Genomic DNA, 24,502 nt, shown 5'->3' with positions numbered 1-24,502 from the left:
AATTTATGTGTTTTTGTTTAGTTATTTATTAAAAACTAAATTTAATATTTATAATATAAATTTTAGAAATTAATATATATGAATAATATGATTTAAAATGGTTATTAAATTATTTATAAAAAAATATTTGAATAAAAAAATATTGTTACCATATGAGCCCTAAGTTTTTTTTATTTGAGTTATGAATAAAGAAGGAAAAAAATATGAGCAAGGGAGGGCATTAGAGGTGGGTGGATAATTTTATAATATTAAAAAGTTATTAAGGATATTTATGAAAAAAGAATTATCTTCCAATAAAAAAGTCAATTTTTGCTTTTAAAAATTTCATATATTTTTTTTAAAATTTAGAAGTTCTTCAAAAAAAATAAAAGCTAAATTTTAAAAATTAAAAAAAAAATTTACTAAAAGCGGTATATTCAATTTTTATTTAAAAAAAAAAAAAAGAAACTGACTGTTGCTTTGTTAGTCAAGACCCCTTCAAACAACCATCCTTCACAAAACTAGCTCCCAAAATTTCTCTGCGTGTCAGCTCTGATTCTCTGAACACTAGCTCCCAAATTGTACGGATTTAATCTTCGAGCAAATGCCATGATCTTCAAAGCCAATGCAAAATTTGAAACGCGTCGCGGCGTCGTCCGGCCAGCAACTGTTACGTTCGTATGCTCTGAAAGCCGTCGATTTGCCGCTGGACCGCTCCCATCTAATCGACGAATTCACCGGATCCTGCTGCCAACGAGACCTCCCCCGAGCCATGAAAACAATGCATTCCATGCAAAACCACGGTATTTGGGCCGATTCCATCACCTACTCGGAACTCATAAAATGCTGTTTAGCGCGCGGAGCCATTGACGAAGCTAAGCTCGTCCACAATCACATTTTCTCTAATGGGCACCAGCCCAAAACGTTTCTCATCAACATTCTCATCGGCATGTACGTTAAATTTAATCTCCTGGATAAGGCACGGGAACTGTTCGACCAAATGCCCGAGAGAAACGTTGTTTCTTGGACAACCATGATATCTGCTTTCTCTAACGCTCAGCTCAACGAGGAGGCTTTGAGGTTTCTGATCCTAATGCAAAGAGAAGGCGTGAGGCCTAACATGTTTACTTTTTCTTCCGTTTTGAGAGCTTGCAATGAGTTGCCGAACCTTAGGCAGCTTCACTGTAGCATAATAAAGACTGGGTTAGATTCTGATGTCTTTGTAAGGAGTGCTTTAATCGATATCTACTCGAAGTGGGGTGAATTGAAAAATGCGCTGCGTGTTTTCGATGAGATGGTGACTGGCGATTTGGTAGTTTGGAACTCCATAATTGGTGGGTTTGCTCAGAACAGTGACGGCGATGAAGCTTTAAATCTTTTCAAGAGAATGAAGAGAGCTGGGTTTCCTGCTGATCAGGCAACGCTGACAAGTGTGTTAAGAGCCTGTACCAGTGTCGCACTTTTAGAACTGGGAAGGCAAGTTCATGTTCATGTACTGAAGTTCAATAAAGATCTTATCCTTAACAATGCTCTTCTTGATATGTATTGCAAGTGCGGCAGTTTGATGGATGCAAATACTGTTTTCACACGGATGGCAGAGAGGGACGTAATCTCTTGGAGCACCATGATTGCTGGTTTGGCCCAGAATGGTTACAGTCAAGAAGCACTTGCATTGTTTGAGTCGATGAAATCATCGGGGACCAAACCAAACTACATTACAGTTCTTGGGGTTCTTTTTGCCTGCAGCCATGCTGGGCTGCTTGAAGACGGCTGGTACTATTTTCGATCAATGAATAGGCTTTTTGGTATCAATCCTGGGAGAGAGCATTACGGCTGCATGATTGACCTACTTGGAAGAGCTGGCAGGCTTAATGAAGCAGTTGATTTGATTAATGAAATGGATTGTGAACCAGATGCAGTTACATGGAGAACTTTGCTTGGTGCATGTAGGGTTCACAAGAATGTATGCTTGGCCATACATGCTGCAAAACAAATTCTTAGATTGGACCCTGGAGATGCAGGAACCTACATACTCTTATCTAACATTTATGCAAATTCACAAAAGTGGGAAGATGTTGCAGAAGTGAGGAGGACCATGAGAGACACAGGAATTAGGAAAGAACCAGGTTGTAGCTGGATTGAAGTCAATAAACAAATCCATGCTTTTATTTTAGGAGACAGGTCACACCCGCAAATAGATGAGATTGGTAAAGAAATGAACCTATTGATTCGAAGATTAATGGAAGTGGGCTATGTTCCTGATACAAATTTTGTGCTGCAAGACCTTGAAGGAGAACAGAAGGAAGACTCACTTCAATGTCATAGTGAGAAACTGGCAATTGTGTTTGGTATGATGAGCTTACCGAGGGACAAGACTGTTAGGATAAAAAAAAACATCAGAATTTGCGGAGATTGTCATGTCTTTGCAAAGCTTGTAGCAAAGATGGAGCGTCGGTATATTGTGATCAGAGATCCCATTCGCTACCATCATTTTGTGGATGGCACTTGCTCCTGTGGGGATTATTGGTAGCATAAAAAGAGTGTGTGTGTGTGCGCGCGCTCGAGCTTCAGAATATGCAAGAAATCAGAAACTAGCTGCCCATCCTTGTGTTCCACAACTTTAGGAACTCATTAGCCAAGTGACAGCAAAAGCGAAATTCTCTTCTTGGTGTGGATAACTAAAAAGAAAACTTGCAAATTACTTTGACACAGAGGATGATCGCTGCATGCATACGACTAAGGTTGGCTTTGGCTGTAGGGGACCAAATATGTAACTTATTCATAAAAAGATCAAATTGCATTTTTCCCCACTCTTTAAAAAAAATAAAAATAACATTCCTTCCTATTTGCCAAGGGTTTTGCACTTTTGCACACTCCACTACACATTGCTTTCTTGCACATTCTTCACCCTTTTTTTCTCTTGTGCATTCTTCTTTGTTCAATAAAATCTTTATCTTTCCCCCCAAAAATATATAAAAAAAATTTATCCTTTTTATATTGCAATACATCATATTAGATAAAATTAAAGGTGTCTAAAATGTTATCGGTAGTAAATATATTTTTATTTTAAAATTTTATAAGAAAGTTTTGACTAGTTCTTATAATTTTTTATTTTAATTTGCAAGTATCAAAATTTATCATTGGAATTGTACATGTCATAAAGAGAGTGTTGTTCTCTTCATGGAAAGCTCCTTCAAGTAGAATTGTGCACATAATTGAACTCTTAATGATAGAACCTGAGACCATTACATTTGGTATTAGAGTCCCTCTAGGGTATCATGTGGGTATCCTACATAGAGGTATGAGCCTAATGAGGGTGTCAGAGTTTGTATAGGACAATTCCTTATGGTCCCACACTAGACATGTATTAAGAAAATCTTAGGCTTATAAGATTAGTTCAAACTCCAATTATCTAGTGCACATTTTACAAGACAAAATCATGAAACTAGTGGATCAAAGCAGACTACACCTCATCAGAGTTGGGTTGAGACTATTATATTTGGTATCAAAGTGACGCAAAGGTACTATCATGTGAGTGGATCCTACGAAGAGTTGTGGGATACTCTGATGAGAGCACCAAAGATCAAATGAGAAAGCATGTCGCGAATATGTACTAGGTGTAGTAACCCAAACTTAGGACATAAAAGAAAAATAAATAAAATAAGAAGAAAGAAAATTTGAAAGGGCAGCATAGTAGGGACTCGTCGACGAGTGCCTTGTGCTCGTCGACGAGGAGATCCCGAGAGCAGGAAATCTCGGACTTAAGGATTCGTCGATGAACCTGTAATGCCCCAAACCCAAAACTAGGGTCCGGAGTGTTAGTTGAAATAAATCTCTGATACCGCCTCGTAACGCCCCGAACCCGCCAAATGGGGACCGAATGCCACGTTTTCCATTTACCTGAACCTGGCTCTATATCAATTACACAACGGAAGTAATAACAACTCCTCAATAAAATATACTAGAGTTTTTACATTGATATACAACTCAAAAACATAAACAAGCCCAAAAGGGAATATATTAAATCAATGTGTGACAATCATGATGTTTAAGTACTATATCTATGTATATTCATTATTTTCAAATAAACCACAATTATGAAATCATTCTCTATTCCTACTCATACACATGTAAGGTATTTTACCAATGAAAGTTCCCAAGGATAGGGGTGATTACCCGCCTATACAAGTAGCACCCCTCTTCTCTAATGCCTTAACCAACCTACGGTTATAACTGAAGCATATCAGGACACTTACCTTACTCAGTAAGCCTTCAGGTGGTTAGTTTATCTCGTACTCAAGCATTCACACAAAGGTTTATTGGCAAAAGTTCCCGAGAATAAGGAAAATTACCAGCTCATACAAGTAGTTTCTCTCTGCCCTACTATGTTATGCAGCCTAATATAGTTACATCTGATACCTATCAGGGCACTTGCCTTTCTCAGCAAGCCCTCGGGCGAAGAGTATACATCGCCCTAAATACATGTAATGCTACTATATTTAATACTGATAATACTTTACTACATTACTCTTTATGTTATTATCTCTGTGTCACTCATTACACTCACATTCATATTCTACATTTCTCATTTCTGTATTCATGTCTGCTTTCACATATTATGTTTTCATATCATTTCCGTCTGCTATTCTTATATATGTTGTTCCCATATCTGTTTTTCTCATATTATCCGTGGTTAAACTTACAATTATGCGTTTAGAACCCTTTATACCAGTGAAAAATCATAGTCATGCTTCCGCTCCATGATGGGTTGTGCGACCCGAAGGCTGAACTTAACTCTAGTTGGCCTTCTAGAGTTGAATCAACTACATTCTACAATCTGTAGGTTCGATTGGTTGTTCCCATACTGGTCTAGACTCTAGTGGGACACTACCCTTCCCAGCACAATCGATCATCCCATCTCTACACTCTATCTAAGACGTGTGGGTGCACTAGCGTTACCATGCATATCCACAACAATATTGTGCCCTTTTCTGGTCCACCGGAGTTCTCAAACCATATATTGTAATTTAACATTATCAAACACGTGCAAAATAAACCACATCACATTTATATTTTCAATACATTTCCAGTATTTCCTACATCTCATACATATATCATAGTTCAACACAGAAACTTCGTTTTACTCATGCCACACAATTTAACAACATATTTCATGATGATGATCAAGACTAGGACCCCGTGGTGGTGCTCGATTGTCGATTTAGCTGAAGATTTAAGGAGAAATTAAAGAAAGAGAGGGAGTATACCTTCCCCCAAGAGTGGTGCTTACGTCGTTCCGGATTACGTGCTTAAACTGTGTAATTAGGTGGTTTAATTCATACATTGAGACTTATATTTTTAATTAAATACCTAATTACTCTCAGTATTTTAACACAATGTCTTATTTATAATAATTGGGTTTTATTGAGCAATTTATGAATTTTTAGAATTTTTTATTACAGGAAAATTATCGGGAGCTAAAACTGGTACCTATTTGTAATTTGCTCATAATTTTCTCGTCCAAGCTCTAATTGGGATGTTTTAAAATTCTAGAGAAATACGAAAATATTATCTACAACTTCCATGTTTTGAGCTTTGAGAGAGATGGGCTCTAGAAGGGTCAAGCTGACCCTTGTTCGCCGGGAAAAAAAAAAGAAGGGAAGAAAATATATATATATTACCTTGATGTGACCTGGCCATTCAGCCGGGTCTAGATCCCCCATCCGAGGGCATAGGGTCTCTCCCCCTTCCCCTATTTATTTTTCCTTTTCTTCCTCAGCCGAGAATGGCCCCTCTTCATTATTCTCTCCTTTTTGGTTCGTTGTAAAATACCCCTATGGTTTCAAATCCCAAATTCCTAACTGGTGAAAATGTTCACAAAGTCAAGTACTTTAATCTAAAAATATCATATTTGAATTTAATTGGTTGGTTTTGAAAATAAAATCGGTTAACCTAACCCTAGGCTCCGAAATCCTAGAAAAGCCGTAATTTTACACATATAAACATTTCCAACATTTTAAATTGGTAAAATCCGTAAGATTACCTGACATAATAAAATCTCCTTACCTGTTTTCTTGAAAAATGCCCCAAAAGGCCAAAACCCTAACTTTTTGGAGTGGAGTCTGAAATGCCCAGATAAAAGATCCACTCTACTAGACTTGTAGAGAAATACTCCTAGATCTTAGTGATAACTTCCGATTGTTGAATAAGGCGACAATCGGTGAGAAAATTGAGGATAGATAGAGTATAGTTTGTAGGTTTGAGAGAGAGAAAGAGAGAAAAGATATTTATTTTCAAAATATCTTATGTTTCTTCTCCTTTAAGTCTTTGACTTGGCCGCCCTAGTCGACGAAGTGGAGCATTTGTCGATGAGCCACAGAAGGTCATTCGTCAACGACCACAAGGCTTAGTCGATGAGCTTGAAGCTAGAAATTATTCCAAACTTTCGATATCTCTTCATCATCAAGGACTTGAACTTCATCGACGATCCCTAGAAAGACACTCGCGACGAAAATTGAGATTCGTCGATGAGGCCATGTTGTCCCTGTTTATGAATTTTCCATCCCTTTCTTTTATTTATTTATTTCTTTATTTCCTAGTTTGGATTACTATAATCTCCCCTCCTTATAAAACTTTCGTCCTCGAAATTTGCTACTGGTTGCTATCACATCATCTGAACTATCAATGCTCTGACTCTAGGAAGAGTCAGCGATCACCCACATTGCAGCCTCGTCCCAAATTTATTACCTGCGCTTACTTATGGCAGAGGAATACTGTGGTTACACATAATGTCTCAAGAAAATGCAATATCCATACAAAACTCTCGTGAAGACCAAACATACTCTAAACCATAAACAAACTTACTCTAACTATGATACATACACACCACTTACTTACCGTTCCGTTTACCTACCTAGCTTTGAGCGTTTCTGAATAACTGTGGGTACTTCTGACGTATCTCTGACTCTAATTCTCATGAAGCTTCCTCTATTGCGTGATTACGCCACAGTACCTTCACTAATGGAATCCTCTTCGTACATAGCTCATGCTCCTTACAATCTAGGATTTAAACAAGTATCTTCTTGTCACGCACCGAACTCGGAAATGGGACCCAGGGGTGAAAATGTAAACCAACCAGTCCCTGTACCATACAAAACATACAAAGATACAGGACAATGGATGAGGGTCCGACCCTGTGGGCTTCCTAGGCATCCTATATATATCCAAACATAACAAAATATACGCAGCGAAAAAAGTCATACTATATACATACTGTACCATACCAGAGTCTATACAAGGACAGAATCAAGGTTCCATCAAATAATGTATAACCGGGTGCCTAACACATCTCAAAATGGCAACCCAAAAAAACACAAGTCCTAGCACTTACCCAAGCGCTACGCGCAGTACACCGGCCACTACGCTCTCGACACCAGGACGCTAGTTCCGGTTACTCGAAAAAACCTGTAAAAATGTATGTACAGTAGGGGTAAGACACTTCTCAGTAAGGAAGAATATAGGTTATATCGGTGTGTGGCATTTGAGTGTTATCATGATGCAACATACATACAGTTAAATGCAGTTCCAGTACTAATTTCACAATAATGCATACACGCACACACACATGATCAACAATCCCGGTGTCATCACACCCTTCGTCGTGAAGCCGGCCAGTGACACACGGCGTTGGCCCGTAGCCAACCCGCAAAACACGATGCCACCGGCACATGGCTAGTCCCCAACTCGCATGGCATCGTACCAGCGCTAACTGGTATATCCACACCCTTCGGCCTGATCTTCCGAAATAGACTCACGCCCTTGGATATAGAGTCGGACACTCTACCAACTTATGGTCAGCGATTTTATACTCCCTCGGATATAGAGTCAGACACTTTTAGTACTTGGAACAAATTCGGAACCACGTTCCTACTAGCATTTAAACAAATCACACACACATGCATGCTCATATAACCAAACAAACCACACCCATTTGGTAATTTAAAATCATGGTTTTCCAAACACATACAGTTTAAACAAGTCAAGGCATGACCATCCCTATAATAGAGTATAAATCAACATATACATTTGGTTTTCAACAAAACCAGGGATGCAGCCCGTCGTCCCCTTTTTCCCAAAACTTTAATCATGAAAAACTCATAGTTTTTCCCGTTAGATCCCCCAAAATGAGTAGCTAAAACACACACAAAACCATGGACCACAGTTCTACCAAGTTTGATTTCAAAAATAATCGATATAAACATAATTCCCCTTACCTTTTCCCTGATAGAAATTCCTGAACTCTAAGGCCCCTAAATAGCAAATCGAGTTCCAAAACCTACAAATCACAGTACAAAAAATACTCACAACTCCGTCCTCTACCAAACTACCAGATCAGAAAAGAAAATCAAACATTACCTCAATTTTAAGTCGAAACCCGAAAATCTCTGAAACGGGATTCCGATCCGTAGGTTTTGTAGAGAATCCTTTCACGATCCTCGTGGTAACTTCAGATTAACGATTATCGTAATGAACGGCGAAGAAATCTAGAGAGATGGAGAGTAAGGAGAGTTCTAAAGAGAGAGAGAAAAGATTTTTAGATTTCTTAGCTTGGTAGTAAAGAGAAATGATATTTATAGCCCTTTTACTCGAGCGCCTAGTCAACGAAATGGTGTCCTTCTCGACGAGGGCATATAGTCAGCTCGTCGACGAGACGATGGATTCGTCGACGAATCCTAATATCCCCGGTTTCCCAAAACCTCTAAGCTTTTCCTCGTCAACAAGCCTCTGAACTTCGTCGACGAGACTTACATAGACTTCGTCAACGAACTCTAGCTTCGTCGACGAATCCTACTAAATTCCCAATTTGCCCCTCTCTTATTTAATTAAACCCATATATCACGGTTCGGGTTCTTACAGTCTCCCCTCCTTACAAAAATTTTTTCCTCGAAATTTTCCATCTCTCATTCACAACTCATACATACAATTAAACACTCACATATACTCAACTCTAGAGAAAACTGGCGACTACTACAACGTAGCCCCATCATAACACATATATACACACCCTCACTTATGGCGGAGGAATACCGTGGTTACAACATATAAACTATCTCAAGAGTTCACAATATACACACTCCCGATGACTAACCACCTATCCCAACCCAAAGTAGGATAACATACAAGTACTCAAAACAACTTTGGATACTTCCGGTGTATTTCCGTTTCTAGTTCCCTAGAAGCTTTCTCAACCTCGTGGTTCTGCCACAATACCTTCACTAACACTAATTCTTTAGTACAAAGCTTCTGAACATTAGGGTCTAGAAGCTAAATAGGTATCTCCTCATACACTAAAGTATCCCCAATTTCCAACTCATCATAGTTGATAACATGTGAAGGATCCAACACGTATCTCCTCAACATGGACACATGAAACACATGATGGACCTTCGAGAGTGCTGGAGGTTGTGCAATTCTGTAGGCTACCGGACCCACTCGCTCAAGAACCTCGAATGGTCCGATATACCTCAGGCTCAACTTGTCCTTCCTCCCAAATCTTATCACCCCTTTCATCAGAGCGATACGCAGAAACACCTTACCCCCCACCTCGAACTCTAACTCATGGTGGCGAACATCTATGTAACTCTTCTGCCGACTCTGAGCTGATTTAATCCTCTCTCGAATCAAACCCACCTTCTCAGATGCCTGCTGCACAAGTTCAGATCCTAACACCTAACGTTCACCAACCTCATCCCAACATAAAGGAGATCGACACCTCTGACCATACAAAGCCTTGAACTATACCATCCCGATACTAGTATGGAAGCTGTTATTATAAGCGAACTCTACTAGTGGCATAAACTGTATCCAGCTACCACCAAAGTCTAACACACAGGCTCGCAACATATCTTCCAAGATCTGTATCGTCCTCTCCGATGGTTCATCCGTCTGGGGGGTGGAACGCTGTACTGAAAGTAAGCTTTGTCCCCAGTGCCTCCTACAAACTCGTCCAGAATAGAGAAGTAAACCTCGGATCTCAATCTGACACAATGGATACCAGTACACGTACATATTAGCTAGCCTACTCAAAGGATAGCCAACCTTCATCGGTATGAAATGAGCAAATTTCATCAATCTATCCACAATCACCCAAATAGCATTCTACTTATGAAGTGCTGGCGGCAATCCAGTCACAAAATCCATGGAAATATGCTCCCATTTCCACACTGAAATAGGCAAAGGCTGCAACGGCCCTACTGGCCTCTGATATTCAGTTTTCACCTGCTGACATGTCAGACACTACTCCACAAACTGAGCAATCTACCTCTTCATACCAGACCACCAGAAGGTTTCACACAAGTCACGATACATCTTCATACAACCAGGATGTACCATATATAATAAACGATGCGCTTCCTCTAGAATCGTCCTTTTGATCTCATCATTGTTCGGAACACATAGCCTAGTCCCAAACCTCAATACACCTCCTTCAGAGATTTTAAATCCGCAGCCAAACCCTGCCGCACATTTTCCACAACCTCTGCCAACTCTATATCACTAGCCTGTGTGGCTTTAATACGCTCAAACAAAGTCGGTTGGACCATCAAACTATCAAAGAAAGCCTGATGATCACCAAACACCAACTCTATACCCGAGCTATCCAAATCTCGTCTAATATAATGCTGAGTTACAACCGCAGATATAGTCGCAAGTCCCGACTTCCAACTCAACGCATCAACCACCACATTAGCTTTTCTCGGGTGATAACTGATGGTGCAATCGTAGTCCTTAATCAACTCAAGCCACCGTCTCTGTCTCATATTCAACTCCTTCTGCGTGAAGAAATACATGAGGCTCTTATGATTAGTGAAGATCTCACACTGCACACCATACAAGTATTGTCTCTAGATCTTCAGTGCATATACAACAGCAGCCAACTCTAGATCATGCATAGGATAATTCTTATCATATTCTTTCAATTTTTGAGAAGCATACGCTACTACCTTACCCTGCTGCATAAGCACACATCCCAAACCCTTTAGAGACGCGTTGCTATAAATCACAAACCCACTATCCCCCGAAGGAATGGTCAAAACTGGAGCAGTAACCAGTCGGTGCTTCAACTCCTGAAAGCACTGCTCGTAATCACTGGTCCACTCAAACTGCACTCCCTTCCTGGTTAATTAAGTCAGAGGCCCAGACAGTTTAGAGAAACCTTCCAAGAACCGACGATAGTAACCCGCCAGTCTTAGAAAACTCTGAACCTCCTGCACATTCTTCAGCCTCACCTAATTGACCACAATTTCGATCTTGCTAGGATCAACTGATATACCATCACCAGTAACCACATGGCCTAAGAATGCAATCTGACTCAACCAGAATTCACACTTCTTTAGTTTAACATACAACTTCTTCTCCCACAGAATCTGTAATACTAACCTCAGATGGTCCTCATGCTCTTTCGAACTCCTCGAGTATACCAGAATATCGTCGATGAATACCACCACAAATCGATCCAGGTACTCATGGAAAACTCTGTTCATCAGATCCATGAACACCGCCGAAACATTCGTCAACCCAAAAGGCATGACCAAAAACTCGTAGTGACCATATCTGGTTCGGCTGTCTTCGCCACATCTTCCAATATGACCCTCACCTGATGATATCCTGACTACAAGTCGATCTTCGAAAATACCTGCGTCCCCTACAACTGGTCAAAGAGATCATCTATATGAGGTAAAAGATAGCAATTCTTCATAGTTACCTTATTAATCTCACGGTAATCAATGCACGTCCGCATCGACCCCTCCTTCTTCTTCACAAACAATACTGGAGCTCCCTAGTGCAAAACACTAGGTCGAATGAAACCCCTGTCCATTAATTCCTGCAACTGCTCCTTCAACTCCCGAAGTTCTGCTGGAGCCATCTGGTACGTAGTTTTAGAGATCGGTGCCTTGCCAGGCAGCAACTCAATGGCAAACTCCACCTCACAATCTGGAGGTAAACCAGGTAAATCATCTGGAAACACATCCGGGAACTCGCTAACTACCCGAATATCCTCAAGTCTCAACTCATCCCGCGGCGATTCCTTTACACAAGCTAGGCACCCCTGAAATCCGTCCAATAGTAGCCCCCTCACCTGCAATGCTGATAGAATCTGTGGTGTCGAACACACACACGATCCCACAAATTCATACCCCTACTCCCTAGGAGGTCTAAACACTACTACCTTCCTACGACAATCGATCACAACAAAACTGAAGAACAACCAATCCATCCCCAAAATGACATCGAACCCCGACATGTCGTATACCACAAGATTCGCCAGTAGCAGTTTCCCCTGAATTACCACTGGGCAGTCTACCAACATCTTCCTACAAAAAGATACACTCCCCGATGGCATAGTCATCGATAACACCTTGCTCATGTCCTGGGTCTCAACCACACCGTCCAACAAAATTCACAGATATAAACGAATGGGTTGCACCCAAATCAAACAAAACAGAAGCCTTATTTAAAAATAATAATAAGGTACCTATCACTACATACCCTGCATGCTCAGCGTCCGCTGGAGTAAGAGAGTATACTTTGGCCAGAGCTGTATTCGTCTGAATGGTTCCCCGGGGTATCTGATTGCTCCCCCGATTCACACTAGATGCAGGCATATCTCTCTTCGGTGCATGATAGGCACGAAACATGTGACCTGGCTGGCCACAGTTGTAACAGTTACCCCAAATGACCGATACTCACTCTTGTGCCATTTGTGACATCTGGTACAACGTCCTTTAGTCTAGCTCCCCTGAGAACTCTGGCGCTCAGTATTCTGATGATAACCCGAGCCCTTGTTCCTCTTCTTCCACGATCCCTAACGAGACCCAGACTAAGAACCAAGAGGTACTGGTCTCTTCTTCCACTCCTGATCCACCTCATCCTCTTAGATACCGGTGTCAATCACTGTGGCTTTATCCACCAACACCGAGAACTCACAGATCTGCATACCCACTAATCTGCGAATATCCTTCCTCAATCCCTTTTCAAATCTCTGAGTCTTCTCACACTCACTCGAGATCAAACACAGCGTGAATCGGGACAGCTCTATGTACCGAGCAGCATACTGCTGCACCGTCATACTCCCCTAGATCAGAGCAGAAAACTTATACGCCTTCGCATCATGTACAGAAATCGAGAAGTATCTGTCAAAGAACACCTCCTTAAAATGGCTCCATGACATCTCCTCAAGACCAACTCTCTACTTATCCAACAAACTCACCTTAGTCCACCATCAACTAGCCTCCTCAGATAGCTGGAAGGGAGCATAGAGGACTCGTTGCCTATCCGTGCAATGCAGGACCTCCAAGATCCTCTCAGTCTTCTCTACCCAGTCCTCTACTATCGTTGGGTCAGTCCTCTAGAGAACGTCGGAGGATGTATGAGTGTGAACCTCTCAATGGCGCACCCCGCAGCAGTAGGAGAGCACTCACGTCTCCTCACACTCCGTACGATCTCCCGTAACACCTGCCTCGTCAACCCTTAAGGCATAGAAGGGGACTCATCACTCGCAGTCTCCTCGGAGCCACTTCCCAGGTCATTATCCTTGGGCTCCATTCTAAAACACAATAGGAATCTATTAATATCCCTACAACACATACAATTAACACAATGATCCATAACTAATCATGTTAACTACTCCCGGCTAGGTCCAGGTCTGTCTTATCACACTGACACGAAAATCATCAATGGTCTCCCCCGCTTTTACTGAAATCGTCATTCCAGGAAAAACACGAGATACCACCGATAACTCCTGGTCTAGCAACAGAACAACCCTCAACCAACTCTACCTATATCCAACATCCTATACTCAGGTATGTACTCACAGCTAAGCCTAACCAAGTCTACAAGACTTAACAACCTAATTAGCTCTAATACCAAGTTGTCACGCCCTAAACTCAAAAATGTGACCCAGGGTTGAAAATGTAAACCAACAAGTCCCTGTACCATACAAAACATCCAAAGGTACAGGACAATGGATGAGGGTCCAACCCCGTGGGGTTCCCAGGCATCCTATACACATCCAAACATAACAGAATATATGCAGCAGAAAAGGTCATACTATATACATATAGTACCATACCAGAGTCTATACAAGGATAGAAGCAAGGTTCCATCAAATAAGGTACAATCGGGTGCCCAACACATCTTAAAATGGCAACTCACAAAAACACAAGTCCTAACACTTACCCAAGCGCTACCCGCAGTTTATCGGCCACTACGCTCCCGACACCAGGACACTAGTTCTAGTTACTCGAAAGACCTATAAAAATGTACGTAAAGTAGGGGTGAGACACCTCTCAGTAAGGAAGAATACATGTTATATTGGTGTGTGACATTTGAGTGTTATCATGATGCAACATACATGTAGTTAAATGCAGTTCCAGTACTAATTTCACAATAGTGCATACACGCACGCACACACGCATGATCAACAATCTCGGTGTCGTCATATCCTTCAACTTGAAGCCGGCCCACAACATATGGCGTTGGCTCGTAGCCAACCCGTGAAACACAGCGCCACCGGCACATGGCTAGTCACGACTCCCATGGCATCGTACCGGCGCTAACTCGTGGATCCACACCCTTCAGCCTAATCTCCTGGAATAGGCTCAAGCCTCGGATATAGAGCCAGACACTCTGGGAACCTATGGCCAGTGATTTCAAATGCCCTCGGATATAGAGTCGGACACTCTCAGTACCTAGAGCAAATTCAAAACCACGCTCCTACTAGCATTTGAAAAAATCACACACACATGCATGCTCAACCAAACAAACCACACCCATTTGGTAATCAAAAATCATGGTTTTCCAAACACATACAGTTTAAACAAGTCAAGGCATGATCATCCCTATAACACAGTATAAATCAACATATACATTTGGTTTTCAACAAAAGCAGGGATGCAGCCGGTTAGCCCTTTTTTCCCAAAATTGTAATCATGAAAAACCCATAGTTTTTCCCATTAGATCCCCCCAAATGAGTAGCCAAAACACACACATGACCATGGACCACAGTTCCACCAAGTCTGATTTCAAAAATAACCGATATAAACACAATTCCCCTTACCTTTTCCCCAAATAGAAATTCCTGAACTTTAAGGCCCCTAAACAGCGAACCGAATTCCAAAACCTACAAATCACAGTACAGAAGATACTCACAACTCCATCCTTTACCAAACTATCGAATCAAAAAAGAAAACTAGCCTTACCTCGATTTTTAGCTTAAATTTGAAAATCTCCGAAATGAGATTCCAATCCATAGATTTTGCAGAGAATCCTTCCACGATCCTCGTGGTAACTTCAGATTAACAATTATCGCAACGAACGACGAAGAAATCTAAAGAGATGGAGAGTAGGGAGAGAGAGAGAGAGAGAGAGAGAGAGAGAGAGAGAGAGAGAGAGAGAGAGAGAGAGAGAAAAAAGATTTTTAAATTTCTTAGCTTGGAAGTAAAAAGAAATGATATTTATAGCCCTTTGACTCGAGCGTCCTCGTCGACGAAATGGTGTCCTTGTCAACTAGGGCATATAGTCAGCTCGTCGACAAGACGATGGACTCGTCGACGAATCCTAATATCACCGATTTCCCGAAACCTCTCAGCTTTTCCTCGTCGACAAGCCTCTGAACTTCGTCGACGAGACTTACATGGACTTAATCGATGAACTTTGGCTTCGTCAACAAATCCTGCTAAATTCTCAATTTGCCCCTTTCTTATTTAAATAAACCCATATATCACATTTCGGGTTCTTACACTTCTCATATGCTAACGTGTTTCCAAGCTCCAAAGACTCGTAACCGATCACGTGCAAAGGATTTGGAACATACCTCCTAAGCATAGATATGTGGAACACATTGTTAATCCTAGACAGTACTAGAGGTAATTCTCTCATGTACGCCACCAAACCGACTCTCTCCAAAATCTCGAAAGGTCCGACGTACCTAGGGCTCAGCTTGCCCTTCCTACCAAACCTCATTACCCCTTTCATCGGAACAATCCTAAAAAATATAACATCACCTACCTCAAAATCCAACTCTCACCAGTGTATATCTGCGTAGCTCTTTTGCCAACTCTGAGCCTTTTTAATCCATTCTCTGATGAGCTTGACCTTCTATGAGATTTGCTTGACAAACTCTGATCCCAAAATCTGTCACTCACCAACCTTATCCCAGTATAACAGTGATCAACATCTTCGACCATACAATGCCTCATACAATGCTATCTTGACACTGGCTTGATAACTGTTATTGTAGGCAAACTCAACCAACGACAGATATTTGATCCAACTGCCCCCAAAATCCAGTACACATGCCCTCAGCATATCCTTTAGAATCTGGATGGTCCTCTCTAATTGACCATCGGTATGTGGGTAAAACGCAGTACTGAATGTGAGTTGAGATCTCAATGCTTCCTATAGACTCTTCCAAAATCAAGAAGTAAACTGTGGATCCCTATCTGAAATAATAGACACCAGTACTCCATGCAATAATTGACTTTAATCGAGATGAAATAGGTTGTCTTCGACAATTTGTCAACCACAACCCAAATCGCATTCTGCCCATGAAGTGCTGATGGCAATCCCGTGACAAAATCCATAGAAATGTGCCCCCACTTCCACTTAGGAATGAGAAGTGGTTGCAACTAACCTACTGGCCTCTAGTGCTTGGCCTTCACCTACTGACATGTTAGCCACTACTCTATAAAACGGGTGACCTCTCTTTTCATGTTAAACCACTAGAAAGACTCTCGCAGATCCCTGTATATCTTCATACCTCCTGGATGTACTATATAGAGCGAACAATGTGCCTCTTCTAGAATGGCCCGGTTGATCTCGGTGTCATTCGGTATGCATATCCTGGTATGGAATCTCAATACTCCATCGTCGAAAATATTGAAATTTGGCTTTAAACCATCTTAAACCCCTTCCAGAACCTCTACCAACTCTGTGTCTTCCGTTTGAGTTGTTAAGATCCTTTCCCATAAGGTTGGTTGCACAACCAGGTTAGTAATGAAAACCTGATGATTTCCTTCAACTAACTCCATGCCTAACCTTTCCAAGTCCATACTAATCTGATGCTAAACACCCACTGCTGAGACTAACATATCCACTAACTTCTGACTCAGAGCATTAACTATCATATTACCTTTTCTTAGGTGGTAACTAATGGTACAATCGTAGTCCTTTATTAGCTCAAGCAACCTCCGCTGCCTCATATTCAACCCCTTCTGAGCGAAAAAGTACTTAAGACTTTTATGATCAGTAAAAATCTTGAACCTTACACCGTATAGGTAGTGTCTCCAAATCTTTAATGCATAGACTACCACTACCAACTCCATATCGTGGGTCGAGTAGTTCTTCTCGTACTCCTTGAGTTGACAAGACGCGTAGGCAATCACCTTTCCCAGCTACATTAAAACACACCCGAGTCTCTTTTTAGAGGCTTCACTGTAGATAACAAATCCATCATATCTTGATGGAATGGTTAACACTGGAGCAGTAACCAGGCACTGCTTCAGTTCCTAAAAACTCTGCTCACACTCATTGGTCCACTCAAACTTCATGTTCTTCCTCGTGAGTCGTGTCAACAAACTTGATAGCCTAGAAAACCCTACTACAAACCTGCGGTAATATCCTGCAAGACCTAGAAAACTCCTAAGCTCCTGCACATTCTTCGATTTTGCCCAATCCACTACCACTTCTATCTTCTTCGGGTCCACTGATACCCTTTCTCTAGACGCAACATGCCACAAAAATGCCACTTGCTCTAACTAGAACTCGCATTTATTAAACTTTGCAAACAACTTCTTCTCCCTAAGAACTTGAAGTACCAACCTCAACTGAGCTTTATGCTCCTTAGGATTCCTCAAATAGACCAGGATGTTGTCAATGAAAATGACTACGAATTGATCTAGATACTCGTGGAACACCCTGTTCATCAAGTCCATAAATGCTACAGGAGCATTGGTCAATCGGAAAGGCATAACTTGAAATTCATAGTGGCCATACCTAGTACAGAATGCAGTCTTTGGTATGTCTTCCGATTTCACCTTCGGTTGATGATACCCAAATCGCAGATCGATCTTGGAGAAGACGTGTGTGCCCTGTAACTGGTCAAATAGATCATCAATCCTAGGTAACGGGTATTTATTCTTCACTGTCAGCTTATTAATCTCTCTATAGTCGATGCACATTCTCATCAATCCATCCTTCTTCTTCACAAACAAAACCAATGCTCCCTAGGGTGAAACACTCGGTTGGATGTAGCCCTTATCAAGTAACTTTTGTAGCTGCTCCTTCAACTCCCTCAGTCCTACTGGATTCATTCCATATGGAGCTTTCGATATCGGTGTTGTCCCTGGAGTCAACTCAATAGCGAACTCCACATCGCAGTCAGGAGGCAATCTCGGTAAGTCCTCTGGGAACACATCTAAGAACTCCCTTACTACAGGAATATCCTCCAATTTAAGCTCTTCCCTTGCTATTTCTTTCACAAAAGCAAGGTAACCCTAGTGTAGAGATCCAAAAATATGAATAATGAGAAAATAAAAGAAAAAGAGGTTTTGGTCGGATGAAGACCAAAACCAGCGACGATTTTGTGGGAAGCCGGAAAATCGGCGCTGGTTTGCTTTTTACCGTTGGGCGGTTACGGGTTAAACAGTTGAAAATGGTGGGTTAAAAATCAAAACCGACAACGGTTTTGTTTGAGGCACAAAAAACCGTCAACGGTTTTACATGCAAAGGCTATTTCAAAAAGGAACTTGAGAGCAAATGTTTTAAATCATTTTAATAATCTCTCTCTCTATTTCTCTCATGGAAACCTCAGTCCTCTTTCCTTCTCTCTAGATTTCTAGCTCCAGTAAAGCCCAATTTGACAATTAGATTGTACCACGGTGCTCGTGGGAAGATTCTTTGCATCATAGTTGGAGCAAAATTTCAATTTGGTGTTATGTGGCAACATCCTAAAACTAGGGTAAGTTGAGTATTTTGGAGTTCAATGATTTATTTGGATTATTGGGAACCTAGGAAGTGTTTAATAAAAAATTATTTTGAGGTTTTGTTGAATGTTCTGGAAAATGGAAATTTCAGGCTATTGAGCTATGAATGTCACGGGCGTAGGTATTGGTTGTTTGTAAGCATCTCGGTAAACCAGGTAAAGGGAATAAATTATAGCAGTCTTTTTTATGGAAAATATGGGTTGAAAAATATGTGAAAATGGTGTATGATATTTTACTTGAAATTTATTTATGATTAAAATATTGATGAAATTTGTGTGGCATATGATTTATATTGAAATGTGTACATGGAAATGTGATTACTGAATTGATGAAATGAATTGTGAAAGTTGAAATGAGATTATTGAACATATGAATTGAGATATGAGATTTGAAATGGGGGAAAATGTTGAAAGTGAAATGTACTGAAAAATGAACTTCTTCTGAGAAATGATGAATATGTGATATATAGAAAGGTTTTATTGAGAAATGTGAATTTCATGAAATGAAATATGTATATGTATTTATGAGATGAAATGAGTTGTGAATACTAAAAATATGAACATTGCAATGTTAATACTGCAATGAGATTTGAAATGTGAATATGAGAAATGTGAATATTGCAATGTAAAATTCTGCAATACTGATATTGAAATGTGAATATATAAAATAAAAATATTTCATGGTTAATTCTACAATATGAAAATGAGAAATGTGAATACGAGGAATATGAACATGGGAAATGTGAATATGTGAAATGAAAATATTGCAATGTTAATTCTGCGATATGAAAATGTGAAGTATGATTATGGGAAATGTGAATATGTGAAATGTGAATATTGCACCGTTAATTCTGCAATATGAATATTAAATTGTGAGTAATGAAATGTGAAATTTCGAAAGGGGAATATAGACATGTGATTGATGAAATGCCAATACCACATAATGATTGCTAGTATATGGCAGTGATAACCCTGATGGATGGATGTGGAACCCCTAATGATGGGTTATGATATTGAGAGCACGGTACCATTGCTAGTGGTGTTAGTGCAACCACATAGACTCGTGAAGCATGTGGCGTGACAGTTTACTGAGTTGTATAGTAGATTTTTTATGCCCCTAAGTCCAGATCAGGGCTTTTGGCTAGCCAGTCATACTAGAGATACGAGATATGTGATGATATTTTGCCTAACCGGGTCGACCAACCGCAGTTAGGTCCAGCCTTTGGGCCGCACAACCTTGACCATGGGGGAAAGCATGACACAGTGAATATCCTCAGGGTAGCCATGAGTACAAACATAGATGTATCGGTTATGGTGACACTCATGAGCTTGATATGGAAATGAAATGAAAATGAAAATGAAATGGGAATGAAAATAAGAAAGAAAATGGGGAAATGAAATAGCATGAGTTAATAAATAACTAAAGCAAAGTAAAACACACTGCCTAAGGGCTTACTGAGTAAGGTGAGTGCTCTAATGAGTATTAGTTGTAGCTAAACCTGAGTTAATCAGGTTAGGCTACAAACGATATCAGGGTAGAGGGAAGCTGCTTGTATGGGCGGGTAAGTTTCCCTATTCTTAGAAACTTTGTCGATAAACTTGGAATACCAATAAATGATTTTGGAAATGGAAGAAAAAGCTTATGAGAGCTTATGCTGTATATCTATATGATATGATTATAGAAATGTTATATTTTCTCAGAAGATACTAACACTAATATGTTTATATGCTATGATATAATGAATCTCATATTGCCACACACTATAGATATATTATTCCGCCTTACTGAGATGTGTCTCACTCAATTATTTAAATATTTTAGGAAACCGAGATAGACTCGGTGATAGAGCTCCGAGATAGAAGGGAGCAGATACCCTATGTGGTTAGGGTGAGTATTTTAAGCTAGGGAGGTTTGATTCCCCTAGAGATTTATGTATTAGACTTGTATATATGGATGGTATAGTACTCTAGTAAGTATGTTCGTTGTGGTATGTATATGTTTATGAAATGTCTTCCGCTGTTAGGATTATGTATATGAGTATGATTGTATACTCGCTACCCACTTTCGAGTCGGGGTATGTATTATGGTATCAGTGATTGACATGACCGATATGTGGTGTATGTATTATTTGTATTTAAAAAAAAATGGTATGAAAAATCGAGGCGTCACACTTGGCATCCCTCTAAAAGTAACCTCCCCGCCTGAATGGCTAAAAGGATCCGTGGTGCATAACCCCACATACTTGAATTCCTACTCCTCGAGAGGCTTGAATACTACCTCCTTCCTACGACAATCGATACTTGCATAACTGGCTCCTAGCCAGTCCATTCCTAGAATGATATCGAAGTCATGCATATCAAACACAATTAAATTAACTGGTAGTAGACTCCCCTAAATCTCTACTATAAAATCCCGAATCACCCTACTACATATGACTACTAACCATGACGGTGTAACCACTGCTAATTCATCATCTAATAGTTGTTCCTCTAACCCACATAGTTTGACGAATCATCGAAAAATGAAGGAATGTGTCGCTTCTGAATCAAATAGTACAACAGCTTTATTTGAAAACATATAAATATTACCTATCACAACATCTCCTGCGTTCTCAGCGTCACTAGGAGTTAAGGAATACACCCTTACTTGAGTCGTTCCCCTCTGATATCCACCTCGCGATGCCTAATAGCCTCCCCGATATGGCTATTATAAGTGTTACACCCTGACCCTCTAGGTAAACCCGGAGTGCTACTATACCGACATAATATGCATATCTCTGATACCAACTGTAATGCCCCAACCCTCTAGGTGGGCCCGAAGTGCTACTATACCTACATAACATGCATATCTCTAATATCATACATATACTACCCGCCCAAATAAGGGAAATCGAGTGTTTCAAACTAAACTTCACATTCATGCACAGTGGAAAACATAAACATACATCATCTAATAAAACTTACTAGAGTTTCTAACTGTTTCCTCACATACATCCATACATAACTAAAATGATAACCTGCTATTACAAACCCCAAAAGATATCCTGAACAAAGCCCAGTACATAAACAAGAACTTACATAAACTAACAAAAACACTACGTTTCAGAATCCCTCTAGAAGTCTAGGACTGGTTTCCCATAGGACCTGAAATGAGATTTGTATATTGGGGTGAGACACTTCTCAGTAAGGTAGATCATATTATATCAGTGTGTGACTACATGAGTTTATTCCAGTAGAAATCAATTACACATTTAAATCATTCACAAAGCTATAATATAGAAGATAGATAGATAGATAGACACATACATACATATATATATATATATATATATATATATATATATATATATATCCCGCATAAGATAATTCAACTCATTACAAGCGAAAGTCCCCTGAGGTTGGGGTAGGGTACAGGCCCATACACTGTACGATCTCTTGGCTCGGTACTCAAAGCTGTAACTTTGCCCATTTTATTTTTAAATCATGTATATGCATAATGAACTCATCACAGATTTGAAACATCATAACTACACCATTTACTTCCCCCATGGCACAGGTTATGCGTTTATAATGCTTTGATCTAGACCTGGGGTCGCCAGGCTAGTCACACTACTTTCTCTAGTTCGACTTGGCCCACACCACCCTGATCCGTGATCAACTAGTGGCCCTTCTTACCAAGTCGACTAGTTCGATAGCCACACTCAAGAATAACATGTGGTTGCACTGTACCTCATGCTAGCAACGGTATCGTGCTTTCCTGGTAACAATCTTTCTCAAGCGGTTCATATATCATATATACAATTTATATCAAAAGCACAGTAACCTGTTTTCATTCAAAAAGCATTTAAGCAATTCCAGTATTTTTCAAAATTCATTCATTCATTCATTCTTCCATTCATTGGTATAAACCGGCACACACAGCTCTCAATTTAACCTTGGTACATACATATCTCAGTATTTAACTGGCATCTCATTTCTACATTTCCTGATAACAATTTGGAGCTCCAATTCCCATATCTCAAAATCATATTTCTTAGTTCAGTATATTTCCATTCAACATCTCATGCCACACTCATTTGGTTTAAAAAAAAAACATTAGTATAGCATATGGTTCATAAAATTTAGTTTAAATAGAAAACAAAGGTTTCAAGCACCTCCTACTTTAGATTTAATTCAAAGAAATGAGTTTTGAAATAATGGAGGTCATACCCCAAAACCCTAGTTTTTACCAAAACCGTAAAATCGAAAAAAATTAGCAATTCCACCAGGTGAAATTTTCCAAATAAGCAGTCATATCGTACATAGTATCATAACCTATAGTTCTACTAGTTTAGATTTCAAAAATGACTGATGTAAACAAATCTCCTTACCTTTTTACGGAAAAATGAACCCGAACAAAAATTCCTTCTTTTCATTTTATTTTCCTTTATTTCTATCTTTTATATTCATTGTCTTTTATTTTTCGGGTTCGGGTTCCTATAGTGGGGGTATCTTGCTCCCTGACGTGCCACAATCTCGTGCCAGATGCCTTGGCTTACCACACCGGTAACAAACACCTGAACCCATCATGCACTTCCTTACATGCCACTTGCCACAAGTAGGACAAGTAGAGGAAGATGTGATACCCTGAGATGTACGACCACCCGTCTCTCGCCGCTGGCCTCCGCCACCACTATATTTCTTCCTAGGACCTTACCTCGCACCTAAGTAAGAACTGGAAGGTGTCAGCCTCTTCTTAGGGTTCTGGACCATTGTATCTCCCTGCAGGCTCTCCTCTGCCATAGTGGCTTTATCCATTAGAGTAGCAAAGTCTTGTACTTGCAGTATCGCCACCTGCTTTAGGATTTCCTTCGTTAAACCCCTCTCAAATTTCCAGCTTTCCTCACCTCATATGGTACCATAAAAGAAGCAAAGCGGACAGTTCCATGAATCGGGCAGCGTACTACTGAACTGTCAGCTGCCCTTGAGCCAGGCTCATGAGCTCCTCCATTCCTCACAAAGGCTGGAAAGTACCACTCATAGAATTCCCCCCACCTCTCGTCTTCTCCAGCCAACTTAAACGTCGTGTAGAGCACTTTCTGCTCATTCGTACAACGTAGAATAGCCATTATATTCTCAATCTCCCGAATCCAATTCTCAGCACGTATCGGGTCGGTACTCCCTACGAAGGTAAGGGGTTTTAGTCGGGTGAACTGTTCAATAAAACCTCCCAACTCAATCGTGGGACGATCATGCCCCTTAAAATTCTGCATAACCTCAGCCATAAATTGCTGGGTGAAGTCCTAAAGTACCACCGTAGTGTCACTACTAGCCTCATGGCCAGCTCCCTCACTACTACTTCCTCCGGCATTAGCAATGTTATCCCTAGACTCCATCCTGAAGAAATAATCAAGAAATTTGTTTAGAATCTAGGCACCCTATATATCTGCTACAACTACATTACCATAAGACTTACTTTAATAACTTATCGTCCCTAATGACGAC

The 24,502-nt window shown here is 40.4% G+C and overlaps 1 protein-coding gene across 1 annotated transcript; it reads left to right on the top strand.

Annotated features, from left to right (window-relative positions):
• Positions 1-498: 498 nt before the first annotated feature.
• LOC131146349 (pentatricopeptide repeat-containing protein At2g03880, mitochondrial) lies at positions 499-2,824 on the top strand. The gene has a single exon (XM_058095916.1). The coding sequence runs from the start codon at positions 605-607 to the stop codon at positions 2,507-2,509; it is 1,905 nt and encodes a 634-aa protein (XP_057951899.1). The 5' UTR covers positions 499-604; the 3' UTR covers positions 2,510-2,824.
• The last annotated feature ends 21,678 nt before the right edge of the window (positions 2,825-24,502 follow it).

This window comes from Malania oleifera, chromosome 13 (genome assembly GCF_029873635.1).
Source record: "Malania oleifera isolate guangnan ecotype guangnan chromosome 13, ASM2987363v1, whole genome shotgun sequence".
Classification (NCBI taxonomy): Eukaryota; Viridiplantae; Streptophyta; class Magnoliopsida; order Santalales; family Ximeniaceae; genus Malania; species Malania oleifera.
This window is presented reverse-complemented; position numbering and strand designations above follow the sequence as displayed.